General features: G+C 39.4%; 2 protein-coding genes across 8 annotated transcripts in view; both read right to left on the reverse strand.

Moving 5' to 3' along the window:
- The window catches only part of atf7a (activating transcription factor 7a), a 33587-nt gene extending 19105 nt beyond the window's left edge, over positions 1 to 14482 (reverse strand). For 2 of the 4 annotated variants that reach the window (XR_011983444.1, XR_011983443.1), the window contains exons 1-2: positions 14409 to 14470; positions 6484 to 6555 (exon numbers count right to left, since the gene is read on the reverse strand). Coding sequence is in view for 2 of the 4 variants with exons in the window: in XM_072701839.1 (XP_072557940.1) it covers positions 6484 to 6531 (48 nt within the window). In the remaining 2 variants the exon portion in view is untranslated. The other 2 variants (XM_072701839.1, XM_072701838.1) reach the window with 2 other exon arrangements.
- A 5507-nt stretch (positions 14483 to 19989) lies between these two features.
- LOC111853906 (uncharacterized) lies at positions 19990 to 22479 on the reverse strand. 4 transcript variants are annotated; one of them, XM_023831329.2, is made up of 5 exons: positions 22323 to 22479; positions 21806 to 21859; positions 21282 to 21353; positions 20413 to 20585; positions 19990 to 20208 (listed from the first exon to the last, which is right to left on the reverse strand). In XM_023831329.2, the coding sequence occupies exons 2-5, from the start codon at positions 21845 to 21847 to the stop codon at positions 20094 to 20096; spliced, it is 402 nt and encodes a 133-aa protein (XP_023687097.1). In that variant the 5' UTR covers positions 21848 to 21859; positions 22323 to 22479; the 3' UTR covers positions 19990 to 20093. The 4 variants fall into 4 exon arrangements, with proteins under 4 accessions (XP_023687097.1, XP_023687098.1, XP_023687095.1 ...); XM_023831330.2 differs by having other exon boundaries at positions 22319 to 22443; XM_023831327.2 differs by having other exon boundaries at positions 22258 to 22323.
- Between the last annotated feature and the right edge of the window lie 450 nt (positions 22480 to 22929).

The raw sequence follows: 22929 nt of genomic DNA on the forward strand, positions 1-22929 counted from the left end.
AAAGTTGAGAGCATGAAATTTTCCAAAATGGCTTTGAATGCTGCAGCATTAAGAGTTCCTTTCACTGGAACTAAGGGGCCAAGTCCAACCCTTGAAAAACAACCCCACACCATAATTTACACTTGGCACAATGCAGTAAGGCATGTACTGTTCTCCTGGCAACCACCAAACCCAGACTCGTCCATCGGATTTCCAGACAGAGAAGCGTGATTCCTCACTCCAGAGAACACATTTCCACTGCTCTAGAGTCCAGTGTCAGTGTGCTTTACACCACTGCATCCGACGCTTTCCATTGCACTTGGTGATGTAAGGCTGCTCAGCCATGGAAACCCATTCCATGAAGTTCTCTACGGACTGTTCTTGAGCTAATCTGAAGGCCACATGAAGTTTGGAGGTCTGTAGCTATTAATTCTTCAGACAGTTGGTGACTTCTGCACACTGTGTGCCTAAGCATGCGTTGTCCCTCCTCTGTGAATTTACGTGAGTTGCTGTTGTTCCCAATTGCTTCCAGTTTGTCATAAAACCACTAACAGTTGACCGTGGAATATTTAGTAGCGAGGAAATTTTACGAATGAACTTATTTCACAGGTGGCATCCTATCACGGTACCATGCTTGAATTCACTGAGCTCCTGAGAGTGACCCATTCTTTCACAAATGTTTGTAGAAGCAGTCTGCATGCCTAGGTGCTTGATTGTATACACCTGTGGCTATGGAAGTGATTGGAACACATAAATTCAATTATTTGGAGAGGTACCCCAATACTTTTGACAATATAGTGCACATAGTAAAATCCTTCTTACCAACAGTTTAAGCAGCACTTACTAACCAAATTGTGCTAATTTCAGTATGCTTAGTCATTAGATCCTCACTATTCACTTTCCTGAAAAACAACAACACGTATGTCCCTTATTCAGCCACATGCATCTGAATTATCTAACAGACAGACATCATGTGGGTCAATGTTGGACTTCTGTCAGGAAAGGATGACAGTGTGGTACCTCAAAAGGAAGCAACATCAATTATTTGGCCTTATTTTTGCTTCAGCAAGCAAGAGTCTGTATGGAGTTGCATGTAAACTGTCAGAGAATTTCTGCAAGGAAGGGTAACGCAAACTACTAGTTCCATTACATAAAGCATAACCGTCATGATTATTATGATGATTATTACAATTATAACTGCACTTTTCATTAAGCAAAACAAAACTGTTACGTTTAGTTTTCTTAAAACATTCATCAAAGGTTGTGCTAGTGATCAGTGTTGTACTGATTCTGTCTCCATAATTACGCCCTGCATAGAGATGTCATGATCAGCTCCCAGCGATAAACACATTTAAATAACTGAGTCCCATTTTAATACACAATCTTATGTCCACTGTAACACCGACTATTCATTTCCAGGGAAATATATTCGTTTATACATGATACGTTTATTCTCATTACCTCTTACCACCCACTAAGTTCAGCTGACCCATACAATACATCCCAGAAACCAAAAATAAGGTTCTTGTGTTAAGTTAATATAATGTGTAATTAGATGCATAACTGGTCTATTGATAGAGCAGGTTAATGGACTGACAGTGCAATTAATGGCCCATTGTGAAAATATTTCCACCTCAAACCAAGAACACGTGACCATACCGCAGTCAATAAATGATCTGATAATAAACTAGAAACTAATATAAAATGAGAAAAAAAAACACATGAATGTGAAACGGTCAGTGTTACTGCTCGTTGTACTGACGCACACCAAAGGGCTTGCAGTTGTATGTTAAAAACTCAGTTTTAACAGAAAGTCAATATGCAAAAGATAGTTTATTTGATTTTCAATAATCTTCCTGACGCCATTTTAGGCATGCACAATAAGCTGGGAAACAGTCCATTCCCGAGTGCATCTGATTCGAATCCACATCAAGAGCTCACTGCATGCCTACCTGTGCCTCTAAATCCCTCATTCCAGGAATATTTTGAATTGTAGATGAAGAAACAGATGAGACTTGTGCGACTCAGGCCTATTTCCGTCACAGTATCACACTTACAGCTGAGCAGCGAGAAGTGGAAACACTGTCAAACCCCGAGGCTTATTTTTAGATGTGCTGCCAGCACTGCTGTAGGACTCATATGTTCACCTCGCTCACCAGCCGGTACATTTCACAGCAAGAAATAATTCGCCATTAAAGGTGGACAGTAAAATTAAGGAAAGGAGGTTCTTATGTGGCTTTTTATTCCCTTTTTTATTCGCAGTTATGATGCAACACATAGAGAGATAAAGAACCATCTGAACTGAAAATCTAATTGGATATTTTTTGCCTATAAGTAGCTTAGGTACTGTATAAAATCTGCATCATACATGTCAGATAGGGTGACATAAAGGGTTCATCAGACAGACAAACCAGCAGCACGTCAAAAACTGACATCAAATGAGGCCACAAAACAGGGATCAGCTACCCACAATTACAATAGATCAGCTTGCTGACTGATACTTAAAGCTGGTTTTTGGCTCGGGGTGACTAGCAAGACTGTCTTTGTTGGATGACATGGGCTTAACAAATCCCCAGCTGGAAAACACCTTGGATGACTTGGCATGCGGCCGGGACTGTCTGGCTGTGGGATATAGCTGGAAACACCAGAAATGCAGCGGAACTGCACAAGGTGGAAGAGGGAGGCATGCAAGTGCTTTTGGCAGCACTGAGCTGTATCATATCACAAGGCCGATTCTCAAAGAGTTAAACGCGCGAGAGAGAATAAAACGTGTCCCTTCAGCCAAGCCAAATATTGCAACCAAACGTTTTGTCCGTACATCAACAACCAGGTCTCAGGAGGAAATTCTGTCTGCTTCAAACCTCCAGTTAGCATGCTATAAATGTACAATATTTATGCCCTGTTAAAACAATATCTATTCTAAAACAGAATTAGTCATTCATGTGCCTTAGTGTTTTGTTCAGTTGTGCTTCGTTTTAATCAACCATGATTAAAACCATCTTCAAATATCACTAAGCAGGAACACTCACGATAAAATGGGTTGGTATTTAAGCTCTCTTATTTCAGCAATCTCTAGTACACATTCCATTTGATTCAATAAAGAAAGAATACAAGAAGGTAAAATACAATTTACTCACTGGTTATATCAATAATCAAGTAATCTACTGATTAATCTGATGAATCATCCAGTAATCATTTATATATTATATTATATTATATTATAGACCTACACATTGCAATTGGTGCGAGGCAGGAACCAACCGACCATTGCACAGTTCACGCTCAGTCAGTTCAGGCACTCCAATTGACTTAAGTTGCATGTTTTTGAACAGTGGAAGCAAACCGGAGGATATGGCGAGATAAGGCGAAACGCCACGCAGACACAGGGTGAACATGCAAACTCCACATACACAAAGGTGGCAGTGTGTGGCAATAGCGCTACCCACCGCTCCGCCCTCAAAAGGCTTGCACAATGTGCGATGTAGATATGGCATTTCATGCACATGCAACCACCACACTGCAAGGACTGCTATAGTCTGCCGAGTTCAAACCACCAATAAGTTGAGCTAAAACATATTTACTCAAAGGAAACAAAACTTAGCAAGCATTGCAATTTTAATGATGGTTCCTTTTCAATACTATCTAGCATATGTAAAGAAAAAAAAAAAGCAAGAACTGATAACCCAAAGACATTCATCTTCGGCTGTATGGAAATATTTTCGGTTCCAGAGTGGAATGCCGTCAAAAGCAAGTGATTTGTTGGCACTGCTTTGTGTCTGTTAGCATAAGTCAAGCCAACACCACCAACTTATTTGACAGCCTCTGTTGACAGATAAGTTCTACAGTACTTGGTTATACAGTTCATTTTCAATTCCTAAATACCACAAAAACTTCAAATGTCAAAATGTGAAATTTTTCCAATATCGTCGATATAGGCTCCGGGCCCCCTGCGACCCTAAATAGGACAAGCGATTACAGGAAATGAATGGATGGATGGATGACTAATTATGCACCATATTATGTAATCATGAAGATAAACAGCAGGGCTAACCTTTATTTTAGCAGCGATTAATGTGACATAGAGAAACTGTAGAAAGTTCATTTAAAAAATTATTTACGTCAAAGTGATCAAAAAGACAGGGCATACTCCACGAGGTTAAATGGCACATATCTTTGGCTAACCTTGCATTATTGGGTCCATTACTGAGTCCATAAAACCTGAATGTCTTCTTTTAAGATGCATTTGCATTGCAGTCGTGTCTGCTTTGCAATACTGGCAGACGATTGCATTTTCATTTACTTTTAATGTGAAGTACTTTCACACAACTGATGCTTTCACTCTTTATTTGGGCCCTTGTATACCATGCGCTGTCTTCCCAGTAATTGGGAAGATAATTTTAACTGATGCTTTTTAATAATTGCAGGGTTGCCAACTTTGGTCAGCTGGCTGATGTGACATTTTCACTTTGCATACTCATTTACATGTAGGCCCATGTCACAGTTTTATTACCCTGTAATTAGTCTGTAGGGTTTGCAAACTACCCCAACACTAACTAATTTTAGTTTTATAATGGAATAATACAGAATTGTCGTAAGATTTCTTACGCAAGCGTGAGAGTCAGAAAGCCTGAGTTTCATGCCAGATGCGTGACAGTTGGCAGCCTTGTTAATCGAATAATCAAGTTTAATCGTATAATCGTGACAGCTGTAATACACATTGTACATTTACCTTCCTGTACCTAACCAAATGTGCTAGGGCTGCAACAATTAGGGATCATAAGATTTGTCAATTCGCATTGTTGCACCAGCATGAAAGTTCATGGTGCGACTGCCCCGATTAAAAGAAAGGGTGCACTGGATACAATTTGGGATACTTGGGATACATCATTTCTAACATCTTTGGATCTGTAAAATCCAATTTATTATTGTATAATAGAGAGATAAATCATTTAGCTTTATTAATTTAGTATTATTTAGCTCACAAATGGTGTTATAATGACCCCCGAGACATTGATGCTTCCAGACCACAGGAGGGTATATGTTTTATCAAGAGCCTGATTTTGTTTGTAAGCTGTTGCACACAAAAGCAAACTTTCTTTTTTTGTCTGTGTTTGAGAAGCAAAAATATGGCTTCTGGCTCATCTGACATTTAGCGGAATAAAATTGAGCCGTATGTTTATATGTTGAATCATGTTTGGTAATGAGTCAGGTGGAAGTTTATGTGGTTCATTTAAAGATCATATATATATATATTATATATATATATATATATATATATATATATATATATATATATATATATATATATATATATATATATATATATATATATGCAAAAGCAAGCTCTCTTTTGTGTCGCCAACTCGTTTTTTATGTTTTTGGGAAAGTGAGGAATATTGTTTAACACAGTTTAAAGTTTTTTTGTTTTTTTTTTGCTTTGCTATTTTTTCTTTAAGTAATTGTGGCCAATTCTCTGTAAGTTTCTCATCCGAGTACTGCATGAGTTGGAGGCGTGTCCAGAAATGCATTGCATCTCATCATATCGTGTCGGATCCGCACTCCATCGCAATAGGGGTCATTCGTATCGTATTGCAATAGTGGCTGCTTCATATGCATCTTTAATGTATTGAATCGTTGCCAGAGCATCGAGATGTGTTTCCCATCGCCTCAGAGATGGAGATGCACATCCCTAGAGACAATACAAAAATTTGCATAAATACACCAATATATAATAATTATTCACTTATACTAATACTAGGGTAGTGTATCAGTTCATGTTGCCAGGACATCAAGAAATACTAAGGTCCCATATCCAAAAGTAAAGTCGTTGTACAGTGTTATAGTACGATAGTTTTAATAAATGCCAACGTATTTTATTATAATATATTACCATTCATTGATACAAATTTCTCTTTTTTTATTCAGTGTATCATTTTGTGCTGCACTGTTCATGTCCTATCATTATCATTGGACAATACCTGGTATCATTAATAAGTTTTGCATTTTCTTTACTTAAGAACCCCCTATATGCATCATTCTCAGCAAACAGGTAATTTCTCTCTGCAGGGTGCTGATGAGTCAACAAGACGTTTAGGGCAACTGTATATAGGTTAGTCACTTCAAATGACTTTGAGTCACCAGTGAGATCCAGACAAAACCATCACCCCATGGCATGTCTATCAGGTAGAAAACAGTCTGTGCCTCAAAGGGACCAATCAGGGCCCACATAGCTACTTCACAGATAAAATACAGTTTCCACACTGCAGAAGAGGGGCACCATACTCCAGCCAGCATATCACACACTACAGATGACCCCAGATGTCACTTTGGCATTGTTGCTATTCTTCCTTACCCTGGGAACACAGTTAAAAAGCCGCTCAGAGTCTCACTGTTCGGCAAGAGTGAGAGGCACCCTTGTGTACATGCCTATATAACTTTACAGTGCAGGGGACTGAAGGGGAAAGGAATGAATGAATGAATGAATGAACAAACAAACAAACCCACCTGTCCACAGCCTGGGGCGTTGCACACGAAAGGTCGATCATCCCCCATATTTGTGAAGAGCCTTAAGTGTATCTGTTGAAGAAAAGAAGATAAAACATTCTAAACAAATAAGATTGGGTGTTAACCAGCAAAGCAAGCAAACTGTGCTTCATAACCAGGGAAGCACAAAGCTTTTGGTTCTTCTGGGAGATAAATCTCTCACACAGGTGCTTTCTGGCTGACCGAAAAGTAGCAGTTTACATATGAGAATTATATCAACATTTGCACACGAAAATCCCTTTGCCTGAGTCTCTGCATTCTAGGTAAGTTCACATAGCATCCTAAACTAAAAGTAATAAAAAAAATTAAATTCTCTCTTTACTGACTGGTGTAATCCACCATTTTCAATCTTCATTATGTTATGTTGTTCAAATGTGTGAGACACCTCAAATAAGCGACATGTAAAATTTCTAAAAGTCAAAACATATTTTCATCTCTATTAAATCACCTGAGGTTGATCACTGTGGTGAATTTGAACTAACACTGTAGATGCTTTTAATAGAGGGTTCGTGTTCACATATAGGCTGCTCAGAACAAGGTTAAGCAGACTAAGCAAACGAACAGTCAGTATGTGACAAATGTGGAGAATTTGATTACTTAATGTAATGTGTCATAAACACCAGGCTTGCAGATTATTTTAAAAGTCATAAAAAGCCTTTGACATCTTGACATTTAACTGTATATCACTCACACTTTGATATTTAAATGCAAACTGCCGAAAGACTTCTCAGGTTCTTCTGACACAAATCATTTTCTTAGCTCTTAGTCACCACTGTGCTTTCACTAATAATAAAATACTGTTATTTGTTCAAATTAATAAGAAATAAGGAGGACATTAAGGTTTTATCTACACCTATCAACACCTGGTGATTCCTATAGCAGTTACACAAATATAATAAAATGATCAATTCACCATAAAACACGGATGCATCAATACCATTCTTTTCAGACCAAGTACGAGTACCGATGCTTGCTTTCTGGTACTCACCAATACCAATTAGGGCTGGGTGATGTCTTTTAAAAAAAAACAATATGTGATATTTTAATTTAAATACATCAGATACAGAATCCGTTAAAACTTGCCAACCAGGGGGTAGAGGTGGGGAAGACAACGGATTGGCGAGCCGGATTTACTTATGATCTAAAAACATGCTGCAAGTCTGTCTAAAGCAGGGATTCACCTCACCAAGCGCAATGCCATGCGTTAGATGGGGTGATTTAAAGCAAGCAGCCACTAGACTGTGGAGTGACAAATCAGGCTTGTCTGGTAATCTGATAGATGAGAATGGGTTTTGTGGAGAACATTACCTGCCTGACTGCACTGTGCCAACTGTAAAGACAATGGCATGGGGTTGTTTCTGTTTATGCTTCTAACTTTGTGGGAACAGTTTGGGGAAAGACCTTTTCTGTTCCAGCATGACTGTGCCTCAGTGTATAAAGCAAGGTCATAAAGACATTGTTGGGCAAGTTTGGTGTGGAAGAACTTAACTGGCCCACACAGAGTCCTAAGCTGAACCCCCAGGAACATCTTTTGGATGAGAAGATCATGAGCCTGGTCTTCACGTCCAACATCAGTGTCTGACCTCACAAATGCTGTTCTGGATGAATTGCCACTTTCTTCGTTCTATGTCATGCTACAACCCAAGAGGGTACAGAATTTTTCTGATGCAGGAAACCCACATACAAAGCCCAAATAAACCTATTGTAGGGAGTGTGTGAGTCATTTTAATGAAGGAGATGAAAGCTGTTTTAAAACGGAAGCTGCTTTCTTTATTAACAGCTACTAATAGTTTAATACTAGAAGAAGCACGGATAGGGAAGCCAACAATTTCCATGACACTCACAGTTACACACTAATAAATCATATTAAAATAATAAAGCATATTAACATAATAAAGCATACCCACTCCACGGAAAACATTACATGCCAGTAACTGCATAATTAGTCCTGCTGACCAATCCCACAGCACCACATTTATGTGCACAGGCGGTGGGCCAAAACGGTGATCACCGTGTTTATTATGGCTCATAGAATGTCGTACGGCTAAAATAACGTTTATTCCAATGATTTCGTTTGAAATCTATGGCTACATTTAGGACCCTGCTGTTGTAATTCCTCTGCAGGACGGGCAGATTGCTGCCAATGATTTCTTTTGCAGTCCTAATCACCCTTTGCAGTGTTACTCTTTCAAATGAGGTGGAAGAGCTGAACCAGTCAGTTACGGAGGAGGTCAGGATGGATTCATGGATTACAGCATAAACCTGAATTTCTTCAGCTGCCTTAGAAAGTAAAGTCTCTGTTGTGTTTTCCTGATAATAGAGTCCATATTACATTCACACTTCTGGTTTCTGGTTTTGGTGGTACCCAGAAACTTCAATGACTCCACAGTGGAGACTGCAGCACCACTGATGCTGAGGGGGAGTGGGGGGGGGGGGCGGGGTGAAATCCATGACCATCTCTTGACTTTGGGTGCTAAGCAGCAGATAGTATCTTGATTCAACCAATATTAACTGCATGACTTGCAGAACTGCAATATTCATCATATTCATCATTGTTCAGAGATTTCACTGAAGGGTCACTGGAGGTGCAGTGGTTGGCATACAGACTGAAGAGATGGAATGACAAGACAAGACTTGGGGAGCATCAGTTCTGAGAGTAAATGTGTCAAATGTCAAATACCCGCTGTCTTCCGATCCAATGACAGGTAGAATACAGGACAGACAGCTGGAAGAGTTTAACCTGTAGCAGCTCAGGATTGATTGTTTTAAAAGCTGAGCTGGAGTTTACAAACAGTACTCTTTCATAGGTCCCTGAGGTGTCAAGATGCTCCAGTACAGGGGGTTAACCTGGCCATGCACTGCCATCCACAGATCTGTTGGCCATGTATACAAACTGCAAGGGGTCAAGCAGAAGCTTCATTATGGTTTTCAGATGGATCAAGAGAAGGTGCCGAAAGACTTTCATAACTGCAGAAGTCAAGGCAATAGGTCTGCAGGCATTTAGGCCTCTGTTCATTGCCATTTTGGGGACAGGGATGATATTGGAGGACTATCATGTAGGAACAGAGCATAAATCCAGTGATTTACAATGCTGTCTCTCTGACAGCCCCACTTTCTAGTTTTGAAGTACTTCTGCAATGCAGAAAATTTGCCGTTCTGCTAATTTTGTTCGTTGATGATATCTTTAATGTCATTCGGTGGTACCACTTTGTCACAAGGGTGAAAACGAGTACATGACCTGATGCCAATAGTAATATCAATATCGATGCAACCCTACCATAAAAAAATTATTAACAATGTTAAAGTAATTCATTAGCATACCAAACATGCTCACTATTGTCCTGTTGCGTCATGTGCTCACTGAGAATGCTTCTTTTCTGTTCCCCACTATACAGAACATTTTGTTGTTTATGTAAATTTCTGCAGGCCTCACATTAAGTCCCCACTGACTGCCTTTCCCACCCAATATTTGGAAATCAAAAATCAACAACACCAAAAGTTCACAGGCTGAGTGTAGAAATGATGCAGGTTTTCTATGCCGAAAAGAAGAAACTGTCAAACATCCTATTTCTTCCCATGGAGATGAAAGGGGTCATAATGTAGCCAGTCCTTCTAGCTACACAAACCAGTAACAGGGAATCCATCTTTATGAAATACAGATAACTCATTAATGATACCCTTACATAGATGCAATGTGGAAGCATAAGGATGGGCTGGGATTTGATTATTTTCCCCGACTAGATGTCAGAATTATCAAATCACCATGTAATATTCACCCTGCTGACCATGAAGGCTTTGGAAAAAGAGGCTCCCTGTCCACACCTTCCAGTTCACTTGGGTTTCTTCTACTCAGCAAGTTCAAGGAGACCAAGGGTACCTAGCTATATGCAGCTACAGGCCCTCAGTGTTTCACACAGTCTGCTAGGAAACCAACTAAACAAACCATATTAATAGCTCCAGCAGCAGCCAGGAATGAGCAGGCAGTAGCATGGAACCTCACCCCAGAGAGAGAGAGAGAAAGAGGGGGAGAGAGGGGGACACAGAAGGACTGGACGGAAGACAGAGTATGCCCAGCAGTCAGCAGCACAAATGTTCATATGCATTAATTTTTATATATCCATGCCTGTTTCTTCTGCATTAAGGTCAACTATGAGTCTACGTCTAATATATCTGAGACCTTCACATGCATCATTTTTACTAGATAGTCAACATTATAAGCTTCATGTGGGTGTGGTGATAATGTTTTGGCTCATGGGCAAATGTTCATGTACTATTCGCACATAAAATACTGACCTGACTTGGTCTCCATTATGAAATAAGCACCCTATATATTTCTGAGCCTCAAAAAAGGAAGAACTCAATTTATGAAAAAGTGTGTGCATAGGAGATACGAGGCTATAAATATACAAGTACAATAAAAAAAATCACAATCATATTATCCATTACTCTCTTTTAATTCACTTCATAAAATAGCCTTAAGTATACAATGTAACTCTGTGTGTAAAGTGTTTTGGGGACTTTTCAGAGGATTTCTCCTTTATCCTGCAAGAGGTCCAGACATGCCACTGGTAAAGTTTGCCGACCACATTACAGCTGTTTATCGTCTACTGGAAAACAGAAGTTTGATTTTTTTTTTTAGTTTGTTTTGTGTTTCTCCTTATCACACTACCACATTGTATGCATTTCAGCAAATCCTCTGGTTTACCAAAGTTTAATTTTCAGATGGTTCTGCAACAGGAAAAAAATAAACTTAAATCTGAGCATAGCTGAAGATTTGGTGTGTGGAACTGACATACTGTGATTCCCAAACACTGTTGTTGTCTCATTCTGATATAAATCCTACATATGAAAAAGCAGGTGGTCAAGTGGGATGATTAAAAAATTCTATATTGTTACATAACAGTCTGAGTTACACCTTAAACTAAGCAAACACCAGATCACCTTGAATCGCAATGGATCTGCACACCCTGCTAAATATATTTCCTCTGTCAAGGAGCACGCATGCACATTTCTACAAGAGCACCTGACAAGGAGAAAAACACATACAGAAAGCCATTAATGTACGGTTTTGTATTACCAGCAGCCTCAGAAGATAAGTCCTACTAAGGGGTTCACTTTCCTAAAGCCCCTGCTGGCAATTTACATAGTTAGAACTTTTCAGCTGCATGGTTCCAACTGAGATGCAAAATTATTACGATGTTCTTGTTACGATGTTAAAAACAAAGTTACGACTCTGCTAACGCATTACTTATGTGCGGCAAAGTAGAAAGAGCACACTCTAAAATAACAATTAAAAAGTACAGTATAGTAAATATGTAAACTAGCAACATAGTTATTATCATTATCAAGTATTATGTACTGAACATAATTGTGCTATACTTTTACACGACTGGTTACAGTACATTTGTTTACCACAAACAGGCGATTGATGCGATGCTCTATGAAATCACTAGGCAATATGAATTTTTCAGCTCCGTCATAATCTTATGGCATCAATGTTGCAAATGCAGTACGGCACTGACCGAAATGTTATCATGTAGCACCGTGCAAATCAGTCAATCAGAGCACAGTTCATCAAAATATTAACGAGGCAACCAAAAAAGGGAAAACGGCCCATTTCATTCTAGGGCCAAATTGTGGGCCTGTAAAAACACTTCTGAGCATTTATTGACCAAAAGAAGTTCATACTGTACACCTTCTATGTAGAGACCAGAGAACAATTTGAAATACTGAAAATAATGCATTCTATGACACCTTTAAGGTACCATGAACAGGACATTGGGACAAAAGTCTGTCTACAGTCCAGAGATTCATCGTCTCTAGTAAGTTGGAAAACCTTTTCGTTGAGAGTGTAAAAATGCAGTTTGCAAGATGAACAATGACTTTGAGAAAAGAAACTTATGTGGAGATTGATTCGACCAGAGTATGAAAAGCCCTTTTACCTTTCCAATGAGCTACAACAGAGCCATGTATCTGTAAGAGTAAAAAAAAATTACAGCTCATCAATTTTTTTGCTACCTGGAGTGTAGAGAAGGTGCTATATCTAAAAGCTAATTTAATAATTTTAAAAAATCATTACTAAACTCTGGGAGGAATGCCTAATTCAGCTGCCGAATTTGATAAGAATCAAAGGCAAAATGTGCCACGAATTCTGTTGAATTAAAACTGTTATTGTGGTTTTATTCATCTAAAGCAGTAGGCTTTTAATATTAGCAGGCACTTTTTCCAAGACTTCCATCTCGTAATAACTCGCCAAAAAACTCGATATGCATTTGAAATTAATTCTGTTACCATAATAAATTAGTTCTGTTCAGTGCTTAAAGGCAAGCAGGAAGGCTACACACTGAACAAAGATATGGCAGCATTGGCCACTGGCCTACAGTCAAGAGGGAATTAGTCCAATAACAATAAAAATAAATCATTCGTTTTGTCACTAATACAGAACCTTCGGCGATAAATATGCATGTTATTAAAAAAAAACTCCTCATGCATTATTACATATGCAGTGTAATAAAATGGTGACTGTACTATGTTGCAATAACATAACTTGACAGTTTATAGTGGTTACTTATGCAGAGCAATTACAGAGTATACCAATAACACTCTTGATCACTCTGGATGAAAGTATGTATTCATAAACTTTTAAATAAGTGAGACGTCCTCTAGCAAACATTAAAAAATTTCAATTACAGCAAGATAAGGTTTTTAAGTTTTACTGAAAGATACGAATTACACCCAAATAATTCATTTAGTTAAGCCAGGTTGATCAATTAGTAAGTAAAAGCTGTGCCTCCAAAATCCATAAAAACGCATTACTGTCACGTTTACTTGATTTAGGAACGACATCGTACGAAAGGCATTAGGATTAAGTCTTAGACTGTGCTACTGCGTGCAACTTCCCAAACCTCTTAGACTTTTAAACTATGGAACATGAAAAAAAGTTACGTCGAGATGTGGAAACAAACACAGACACTAAGGCGCGATTAAGAACAACATCAATTATTTATACTGCCGCTGAAGCGCTAACTTAATCGTTACTTTCTTCAACCCGCGCCTTAAATTTAATTAATTTCGGGGCAATTTCCCGCCAGTTAATAGCTGCATCAATAGTAGCACTACGGGCGCACAAGACCTTAGCTAATCAGAAACGATGGAAGTATTAACTTGTATTAGGACAACATCTGCCAAACACCATAAATTAAAAGTGGATCGTATTATTTAATGATGTGTACTAGACCGGACCTGCGGTAACAGTCATCAGCACGGCGCTGCTGAAGGGCAACAGACGAACCTGGGTCTGCCTTTTCCCGCATGCGACCGCCCTTATTCTTCGCCGATTGGTGGTGAACAAGTGGATCAATCGCACGTTCTCTAGTGCGATTGGTTACCTGGCTGTCAATAGCGCCTGACCTCAAACTATACCCGGTTGTCAGAGGTTCTCCCTCAATGGTTGGAATTTCCCCCTCTCCTCCTAACAGAGTAACAGAGCCCCAACTGAGCAGGCCGCTCCACACCAAACCTATAAGAAGTGTAACAACCCTGGTAACAACACCTAAAAAGCCACGGTTCTTCAACCTGCCGCAGCAGCTACACTAAAACCTAGAAAGCAAATACCAGTGGGCAAAATATAACAACGATGAAGCATAAAAACGAGAGTTAAGGAAAGGCTAAAACATACGATGCTAATGTAGCTAAAGAACTAGCTAGCCAGTCTCAGGCAGATACAATGCAAAAAATTACCCTGTTACTTGTATTTCGAACGGGACACCACTAAGTAAGTCACTCCTGGTTCTATTCTGCGATTCCTTAAGGCGATCCTATCAGACATTCCCCTGGTTTACACCTGGATTGCGAATCAGACAGTAATAGATTGTTTACAAACTCACCTCAGCGCCTCTCTCTCCTCTCTTCTCTCTCTTGGAATCTGACACTCCCCTCCTAGGCAAAATCTCGCGAGATATTCCAACGTCAGACTCCAACGTGCTCACCAGTTCACAATCAGCTGTTGGTAGGAAGAGGGGGATGTCGCTGTTTGCAGTGTATCGGATTTTTTGAGCTTATTCGGATAAACGATTTGTTCCGATTTTTAATCGATTCGTGCCCCCCTTAGTATTTTCCCCGGAGGTCCCTTTTTGTTTTAATTAAATTGTATTTTATTTTACGTAACTTAATGCCTGGTGTCTGTTCTAAGCACAAGGCAGGGGGTACCCCCTCTACATTATGCCATTACATCACAGAAGACACACACAACAGGCAATTTATTTAGACAACCAGATCAGCCTAACCGCATGTCTTTGAACTGAGGGATCCACACAACACAGGAGGAACATAAAAACTCTTTGCACACAGATAAAATGCAGCACTAATATGTTAAGGTATGAGACAAACCATGCCACTCAAAATCTGTGACCAAGAAATTAGGGCATGGCTTTGTTATGTCCTGCTGTTCCTAAGATAAACTTTATTCATCCTAGGTGTTGATTGGAGAGATGGGAGTCAGTGATTTATTTTTGTATACTTGGTTATTAGATGAATGGCCAACAGTATTACAGACACAAACATTAACTCACCTGGTATCATTGTACACATGCATACTCATAACACCAGAATAGTAACAAAATGCAGTGTTGTGCATTAGGGAAAATCATTTCTAATGAATGCAAATAATTGTCGTATAATAAATTAAGATAATCCGTAATCATTCTTCGTGAAGGAAAATGTATATCATTAGCCACACCCTTGCCTTGCATTGAAAATGATTTAAAAATAGTTAGATTTTGTTTTATTTTTACAGAGTTACTTGGGTTACGCTCAGCCGGGTGGGTAAGTGCTGAGCAACTGTGAGGATATTGTCAAGTGGTGGAAAGGGCACTTTGAGGAACTCTTTAACACAATGTGTGCTCCCTTGCTGGGAGGCAGTATCGCAAACTTCATTGCAGCTGAAGTTGCTATAATGATCAGAGGCCTTCATAGTGGAAAAGCTGCAGGGCTAGATGAGTTGTGTTTAATGTAAAGTGCCGCTTCACTGATTCATGGAAGGCTGGCCAATGGCGACATAGTCCCTATTTATAAAAGGAGGACCAGAGAAAGTGGTCCAGCCTTGCTTTGCAACTGTGAACCAACTCCTCCCCCTTGCATAGCTATGTGAGGGTTTCTGGGAATAATGTAAGACAGTCTATATGTGCTTTCCTGACTTGGAAAGCGTATATGACTACTGTACACCCCCGTATATACACTCCTGGGCAAAAAAGTGGGCCAAACCAAAAATTGCAAAACATGTAGCCTTTAATGATCTCAACAGCAAATAGCAGGAAGATATTTTGGAAAATTTTGAACACATACACATGTTAGTTTGAATTTTGTATCACAGATTTTACTCTTTTCTTGATTTGTGCACAAGAAGCCTGTGTAAGTGAATGTCCCCGTTTCCAGCTTTTTCCGCAGCAGGTCACTGCAGCAGCGATCAGTGACAAACAAACAGTGGCACAGGTCTAGGGAGAGTAATTTTTAGTTATTGCTAATTATCTGACCAATGATCAGTTGTTAAGACTATTAAAAGGTTAATATTTAGCAATTTTGGGTTTGGCCCATGTTTTCTTTTGCTGAGAAGTGAACTGTAGGACATGCTGCAGCAATAGAATCAAAGCCAGAACTTGCATGTTATACATGAACAGGAAAGAGTCTGCTCCTTCTGATAGGGCAACCGGAAAGGTGGGGCCAAGGTGGCACCCCTGCTATTTTACAGGTGATACTGTGCTTTTGAATGTCCAGGCTGCATGTCAGTGATCTGATGTTGAGGGTGACGCCTGGGATGAGACTGAAAACCTCTGAATCCGTGGGGAGCATCTACCCTTATTGGAAGAGTTTAAGGAGCACAGGAACTTCTTCACATAAGAGGATTCATGAGATGGATTGGTTTGGCGGCTGCAGTTTTGCGGGAACTGGGCAGGTCTGTGGTCATGAAATGGGAGCTTAAATAGTAGTCAAGGCTTGTAGCTTACATGCCAATCTTTGTCCCTATCCTAATCATGATCTGTGGGCAAGAACATGGTCAGGTGTACAAGCAGCCAAAATGAAGTTTTTCCCTCAGGGTAACTGGGCTCACTTTGCTCAGATTGGTCAATTCAGATATCTGGAAATACCTTGAAATAGAACCACTGCTCCTTTATATCTGAAGGAGTCAACAGAGGCCATCTGGATATCTTATAGGGAGAGTGATATTGAAGGCAGAGATCTCAGGACAGACACAGAAAACGCTGGAGGGCTTAGAAGTCTGCGGCCTTGGAAAGACAGGTATGGTCTGACCTGCTCAATTTACTGAGATGCAAAGAAATTAGATGAGATGTTGCCAGGGTCAGATCTGAATGGGTCATTCCATTTTAATTCAACAAATGGCAACAAATCATAATTTTTCATTTAGATTAAATTTGGCACGTGAATTACACATACCCTCCAGAGCTTAGAAAGTTTTTTGCTGATTTTTAAAAAATTACCTTTGAGATATACTACCTTCTCTACATCCACAGTAGCAAAAATATTAATATAATATAATACATATTAACATAATATAAGAGTGTTTTTTTTCATGATATTGTCAAATTTTTGTAAGTCCACTTTTTTCAAGGCCAAAGTTTTTTACTACTTGTGGTTATGAAAATACAGCGAAAGGCTTGGAACATATTAATCTCCCTCTCCTGTAATACACTTCTTTCATAAAAATAGATTAAAGTGAACCTGAAGCCTACCTAAAGTGTAGCCTGGCCCACTACGTGTGATAAATCTTAGTGAATGAAAATTCCGCAGTCTGAAAAAATATTATTACAAGTCTACCTTACACACTTTCCAAATTAAAACATGACAGGATTAAATTCTTCCACAAAAAATTTCAACAATCTCCCCACTAAATCTTTCACCAACTGGCTACCGGACTGCTATACGGATAAAATTTGGCAAACAGGGAGTCTAGCGATCAAAACTGTAGAATATTTCGAAAATCATCTTTCACCCAACAGTTTTAGAATTACTGATCTGTACAATGTTCATGGGAAGTTGTTAAGAAGATCCACTGAATACATTTAGATGGTTCATTGCTATGTTCACAAGATAGTGACTGCAGTTCCTCACACATTTGCTCTTAATCACCATGTCGCTCTAGGCTCCATTTTCGCTCTCAGCTGCCCTCTGTTTGCAGTTCCAATTTGGATCTGATGAAGTGTACATTTTTCAGTGTAGATTTACAATGTTTTGTGAAGTGATAATAAAATCCATCAAAGATCAAAAAGGTAAATGAAGAAAATAATAATATCCTGTTCACAAGGATAAGCCTCTAATCATCTCATCCTTTCTGCTGTTACTAAATGCCATTGCTTCAATTTTGTTGTGATTTGATTCAAAATTTGAATAGGTTCACATCTTTACCCATATAATGTGCCTGAAAGTTTGGAAAAGATCAGCCAAATAATTTTTGCGTTATCATGTTGAGAAGATCAAGTGTCTGAACTGGTGTTCTCTTTAGTATCACTATGCGGTGAAAATAGACACGGTACCTCTTGGTTCTCTTCTAAAGTGTAGATTTAAATTTTTTGACTATTGTTTTAAATTAACTTTTATTCAGCTATTGTGTAAACGCACAACAATACAGTCAAGCCACTCTAGATATAAACAATCGCTTAAATAACCAACTGTCTAGAGATATATTCATCCCATCAGAAATCGCTAGAGCAGCTGGAGAAGGGGGCCAGCATTGGGGCCAGGCTAAAAGCTAACCCCATCAGGCTGGGGCTAGGTTAAAGGCTAACCCCTTCAAGCAGGCTGGTGTTGGGGCCAGGCTAAAAGCTAACCCCATCGGGCTGGGGCTAGGTTAAAGGCTAACCCCTTCAAGCAGGCTGGTGTTGGGGCCAGGCTAAAAGCTAACCCCATCGGACTGGCTGGGGTGGGGCTAGGCTAAAGGCTAACCCCTTCAGGTGAGCTGGCACTGGGGTCAGGCTAAAAGCTAACCCCTTCAAGTGAGCCAGGCTAAAACCTAACCACTTCAAGCAGGCTAGCATTGAGGTCTGGTTAAAAGCGAACCCTTTCAACCGTTCACTTCCTACAATTTTCACTGCGAATGTTTAATTGATTTGGAATTAACTGGATGAAATCCGACTACAACTCACAACACAGAAGAATTCAATCAACTGTTAGCAGGACACACCATTTACCAAGCAAACAGGACAGCAGCCTCTGGTCAGAAGACCAGCGATGGTCTATGTATCTATATCAACAACCCCTGGTGCTGAAATATTACCATCATCAACAAGCATTACTGGCCTGACCTAGAATTCTGCTGCTAAAGTGCAGGCCTTTTTACCTAGCCCGGGAATTCACTGTTGTTTACATCAATGCCGTGTATATTCCACACAGCTGCACGACAACATAAATAAGAATCTGGCTCTTCACGCTAACAGCTTTGTATTGTGGTGGGTAAATTTAATCAAGCTGATCTTAAGGCTGTTCTATCGAAATTGTACCACAACATAATGTGCGCAAGTAAAGAAAATAGAATATTGGACCAAGTTTATACTAATGTTAGCAAGGCCTACAAAGCACATCTGGATCCTCATTTGAGCCTGTCTGATCACCTTTCACTCTTGCTATACCCTCTCCATACACAAAGCACCCGGGCTACTGGATCCATAACCAAGACTGTTACACTTTTGCCGGAGGATGCTGTCTCTCAGTTTTGCGATTGTTTTCAGCTCACTGATTGGAATACATTTGCATGACAGAGCACACAAGAGGACTCAAAGACTGCACTGGAGGGATGCACAACTTCAGCTATAGACAATGTCACCAGCAAGAAACTGATTTCCAAACCAGAAGACATGGAAGACATGAGAGGTAAGTAACCTTCTTAAAGCTCGGGATGCATGTCCCAGGACCGGAGCTGGGAACCACTGATTTATTATCGGCTGATGGAGAGGTCATCCCAAAAACCCGCACCCACACTGGCCCTCCATGGAACAGGTTCCCCACCCCTGCTCTATGGTAAGGGATTTTTGGCACAAGTAACTTAGTTACTACTCAAGTACAAATGATGAACTAATATAGTTTGTGCATGAAATATATGAAGTTATGAATGATCGATGAACATGGGATCAGTAGGTAACACTTACTATATGGTTCATTAATAGATTTAGTAAGAGTATACTACTACATTATTAGTGTAACCAGGGTTTCCTTGGGGTTCACACCTGCTCCATCTGTTTGGGGTTTATATATTCTTTCCATATCACAAAGATCTCCACCAGTGCAATCTAACTGGTTTCCCTGAATTGACCTTGGTCAGTGCCTGTATGTGCTGTGTGATGGACTGGCATCCCATCCAGGATGTTCTGTGTTCTATGTCACTGGTGCCAGCTCTCCCTCTTTGTAGTGGACACATGGTAGGAAGGTTGACTGACTAGGAAGAAAGGAACTATTTGTAAATTAGAGGTAATTTAAAAATTTATTTGTTCATATACCAATGCAAGAGCTCTATGTTTCAGATCACATGCCGGTGTAGCTTCCAGACTTGTTGGAACGAGGGCGGCTCACATGGCAAAGAGAATGAGGAAAGCCACCATCAGACAAAAAAGTCCCATGGCCTCAGACAAGGCGAAGCCCAAAATCGCGTAGGAAAAGAGCTGCTGTTTCAGAGACGGGTTCCTGTAGATGGAAATGGCCAGAGCAGGTCAGTCACATGTACTTCTGTGCTAAAAAACAAACTATATTAGCTTAATATGAAATAGGGAAATAAACTAGACATTGGTAATGCCATCCATCTGGCACATTTCTTTTAGTTACTTTCTGACATCTTGGTACAATACAGTTATTTATGACACATGGGAAAAGAATAAAATCAGTTTGTACCTGGCATATCCAATTATGAGGCTGCCAAACACAGTTCCAATACCGGCCCCAGAACCAGCCACACCTACAGTGGCAGCCCCTGCTCCAATGAACTTGGCAGCCGTGTCAATATCCCTGGATGCGCTGCTGGAGTGGAAATCCCTTCTAAGCTGGAGACCTCTACTGGAATTAGGCTGGTAGTGCAAAATCAGGTAAAAGGTATAATCACCCGGCATTAAATAACAAGAGTATAGTGCACCTGCATAATGCATTCATAGAACATTCATGATCAGAATGTAAGAATGCCTTAACATGTCTTAAAGCATTGCATTCATAATACTTACAATGAACAAGAAATGAGTTATAATGACATTATTATCATATAATATAATATAATTATTATTAATGTATATTAAAGCTGTTAAAGTGTGATAGGATATTAAGGTATACTTACATGCTGATTGTAAATGTTCTATGAATGCATTATAAAGGCACAGTTAATGTAAAGCATTACTGAATATTCTAATGCATTTTTGCTACTATACATTTATTTAATACTGTATTCTTTTGGGTGCTCTTCTTCTACTGTGTTAAGGATAAATATGTAAAGATTTTCTGTAGGAAATCTTACTCAGCACGGTTCAACTGTGAAGAAACCATCAAAAATTGTACATGCAATTTTTAAATTACACAGGATGAAATACACAATGCATACAAATTAGAACATTCACGAGGCGGTTTGAACCATAGTATTTTAAAATAAGGTATTGTGTTACTATCATATATTGATGGGGCTTCAATAGTACTATCTCATTGATTTCTGTATGAGTAAATTAAATCCTACCCATATTACAGCAACCTTTACACATAATCAAAGAAACTGCACTCACTTCTGCATTCTGTGATGCCCTCAGTGTGGAGATTGACAATGGTTGGGGTGCCAACCTATAACTGACCCTTGTCTGCAAAGAGGGGGGAAACGTTGAACACATTTAATGCAAAATGTGTCCTAAGGAAAGCAGGCAGTCTTAAATGGAAAACATAACATGCAAGTCCAATCATGGTGAGTGACATGGAAATAAGACCATAGAACAAGACTTTCAAGTCAGGGCCATGAAGACCCAATTCACATGCACATTTAACTCCACTCATTTTCCTAATTAAAGCAATTTAGAAGGTTTTAAAACTCTTTGGTTGGTAGGACCAAATACTGAAAATAATCCGTAAAATAAATAACTCGGTACTACTGTATATTGCCACAAAAGGACTGGTTTAATTGTGTCGGATGAGGGAATAGAAAGGTGATATTGTTTTAATCTGTTGAATGGACTGACTTAACATTAACGTATTATTATATACAGGGGGGTCTAAGGCAATGCGGCTGCTCTAAAATTTGTCTTGATTTATATCTCACCAGTGCAGCAGGGTTAACGAGGAGTCTGAAGGTGGTATACATTTTCCTAGTGTTCTTAGGAGACAAACAAAAAACTCACAGTGATGCAATCAATGAATTAAAGACGACTATTTGTCTAAACACATGTTCTCAAAATTCTGTCACTGGGAAACGTCTGTCCAACTGAAAATTAAGCAGCTTTTTTTCGCTAGATTTCTCAATGTGTAGTAACAAACCACCGTAACGATTCCCGATAAGTATCCCAGTGTTTTTCCTGACAGATATATTTAAATTTATCTCAATTATCCGATTAGACAATAAATGCATCTAAAAAAAACAATGTTATAGCAGCACGATCAAAATTGCAATTTAATTATTACTCAAAACTATACAGACGTTGTTCCAGTTTACATTCAACCAGTTCGAGAAAATTATAGTAACGAAGCTGATGTACAATAAAATAGAAACATTACATAAAAAATCCACAGCATTACTCATTCTACTGTATTGCTGTAAACCACCGGAAGGACATACTTACAATCCGTGCCAAATACGAAGAGGAAACAAATAAATGAATGGCATACAGCAAGGTTACCGTAGAGGAAGACTACAGTACAGCAAAACTGTGTGGCTAAACCGGCCAGTGTTCTGGATGGGGACATCTACCGGACGGAGGAAGCCACAGAGTCAGGGCTCTTTGAAAATGACTCAAAAAGTGAAAACGCGAAGGTCTCTTCTTGAAACAAGTGTACTTTACGGGCGAATTTCGCAGGAGAATTGTAATTTTATGATTGGTAATAGCCCTAGAGGCCTCAATCAAGAACGGCACTATCTAGCTCAGTCGTGAAGAAACTGAAGGAAATGCTTAAAAATTCGTTCATAGACACAAGTACAGTATAATGCCCTAAGGTACCATTAACATGGTCACTGCCCCTCCTTACTATTTTACACAATGGTGTAGAAGAGAATTTGATATTGGGGGCGGGGTGGGGCACAGTTTAATTTTAATACAAATATCAGTTTATTTGGGGCCATGGATGAATGGAATCCAGATTAAAATACAGAGGTACTGTCCCAACGGTCTTTTAATATTTGTATATACAAATACTTAGTAATATTTAAGACAAAAGACAGCAACAGGAAAA

The sequence above is a fragment of the Paramormyrops kingsleyae genome, chromosome 18 (assembly GCF_048594095.1).
Source record: "Paramormyrops kingsleyae isolate MSU_618 chromosome 18, PKINGS_0.4, whole genome shotgun sequence".
NCBI lineage: Eukaryota > Metazoa > Chordata > Actinopteri > Osteoglossiformes > Mormyridae > Paramormyrops > Paramormyrops kingsleyae.

Bases quoted from the DNA above. Each gene is read 5' to 3' on its own strand.
- LOC111853906 (XM_023831327.2), bottom strand. The intron at 21,354-21,805 runs GTGAGATATAAA...CCCTCTTTGCAG, and splicing joins TCGTTAACCCTGCTGCACTG to ACAAGGGTCAGTTATAGGTT. The intron at 20,209-20,412 runs GTACAAACTGAT...TTCCATCTACAG, and splicing joins CTCATAATTGGATATGCCAG to GAACCCGTCTCTGAAACAGC.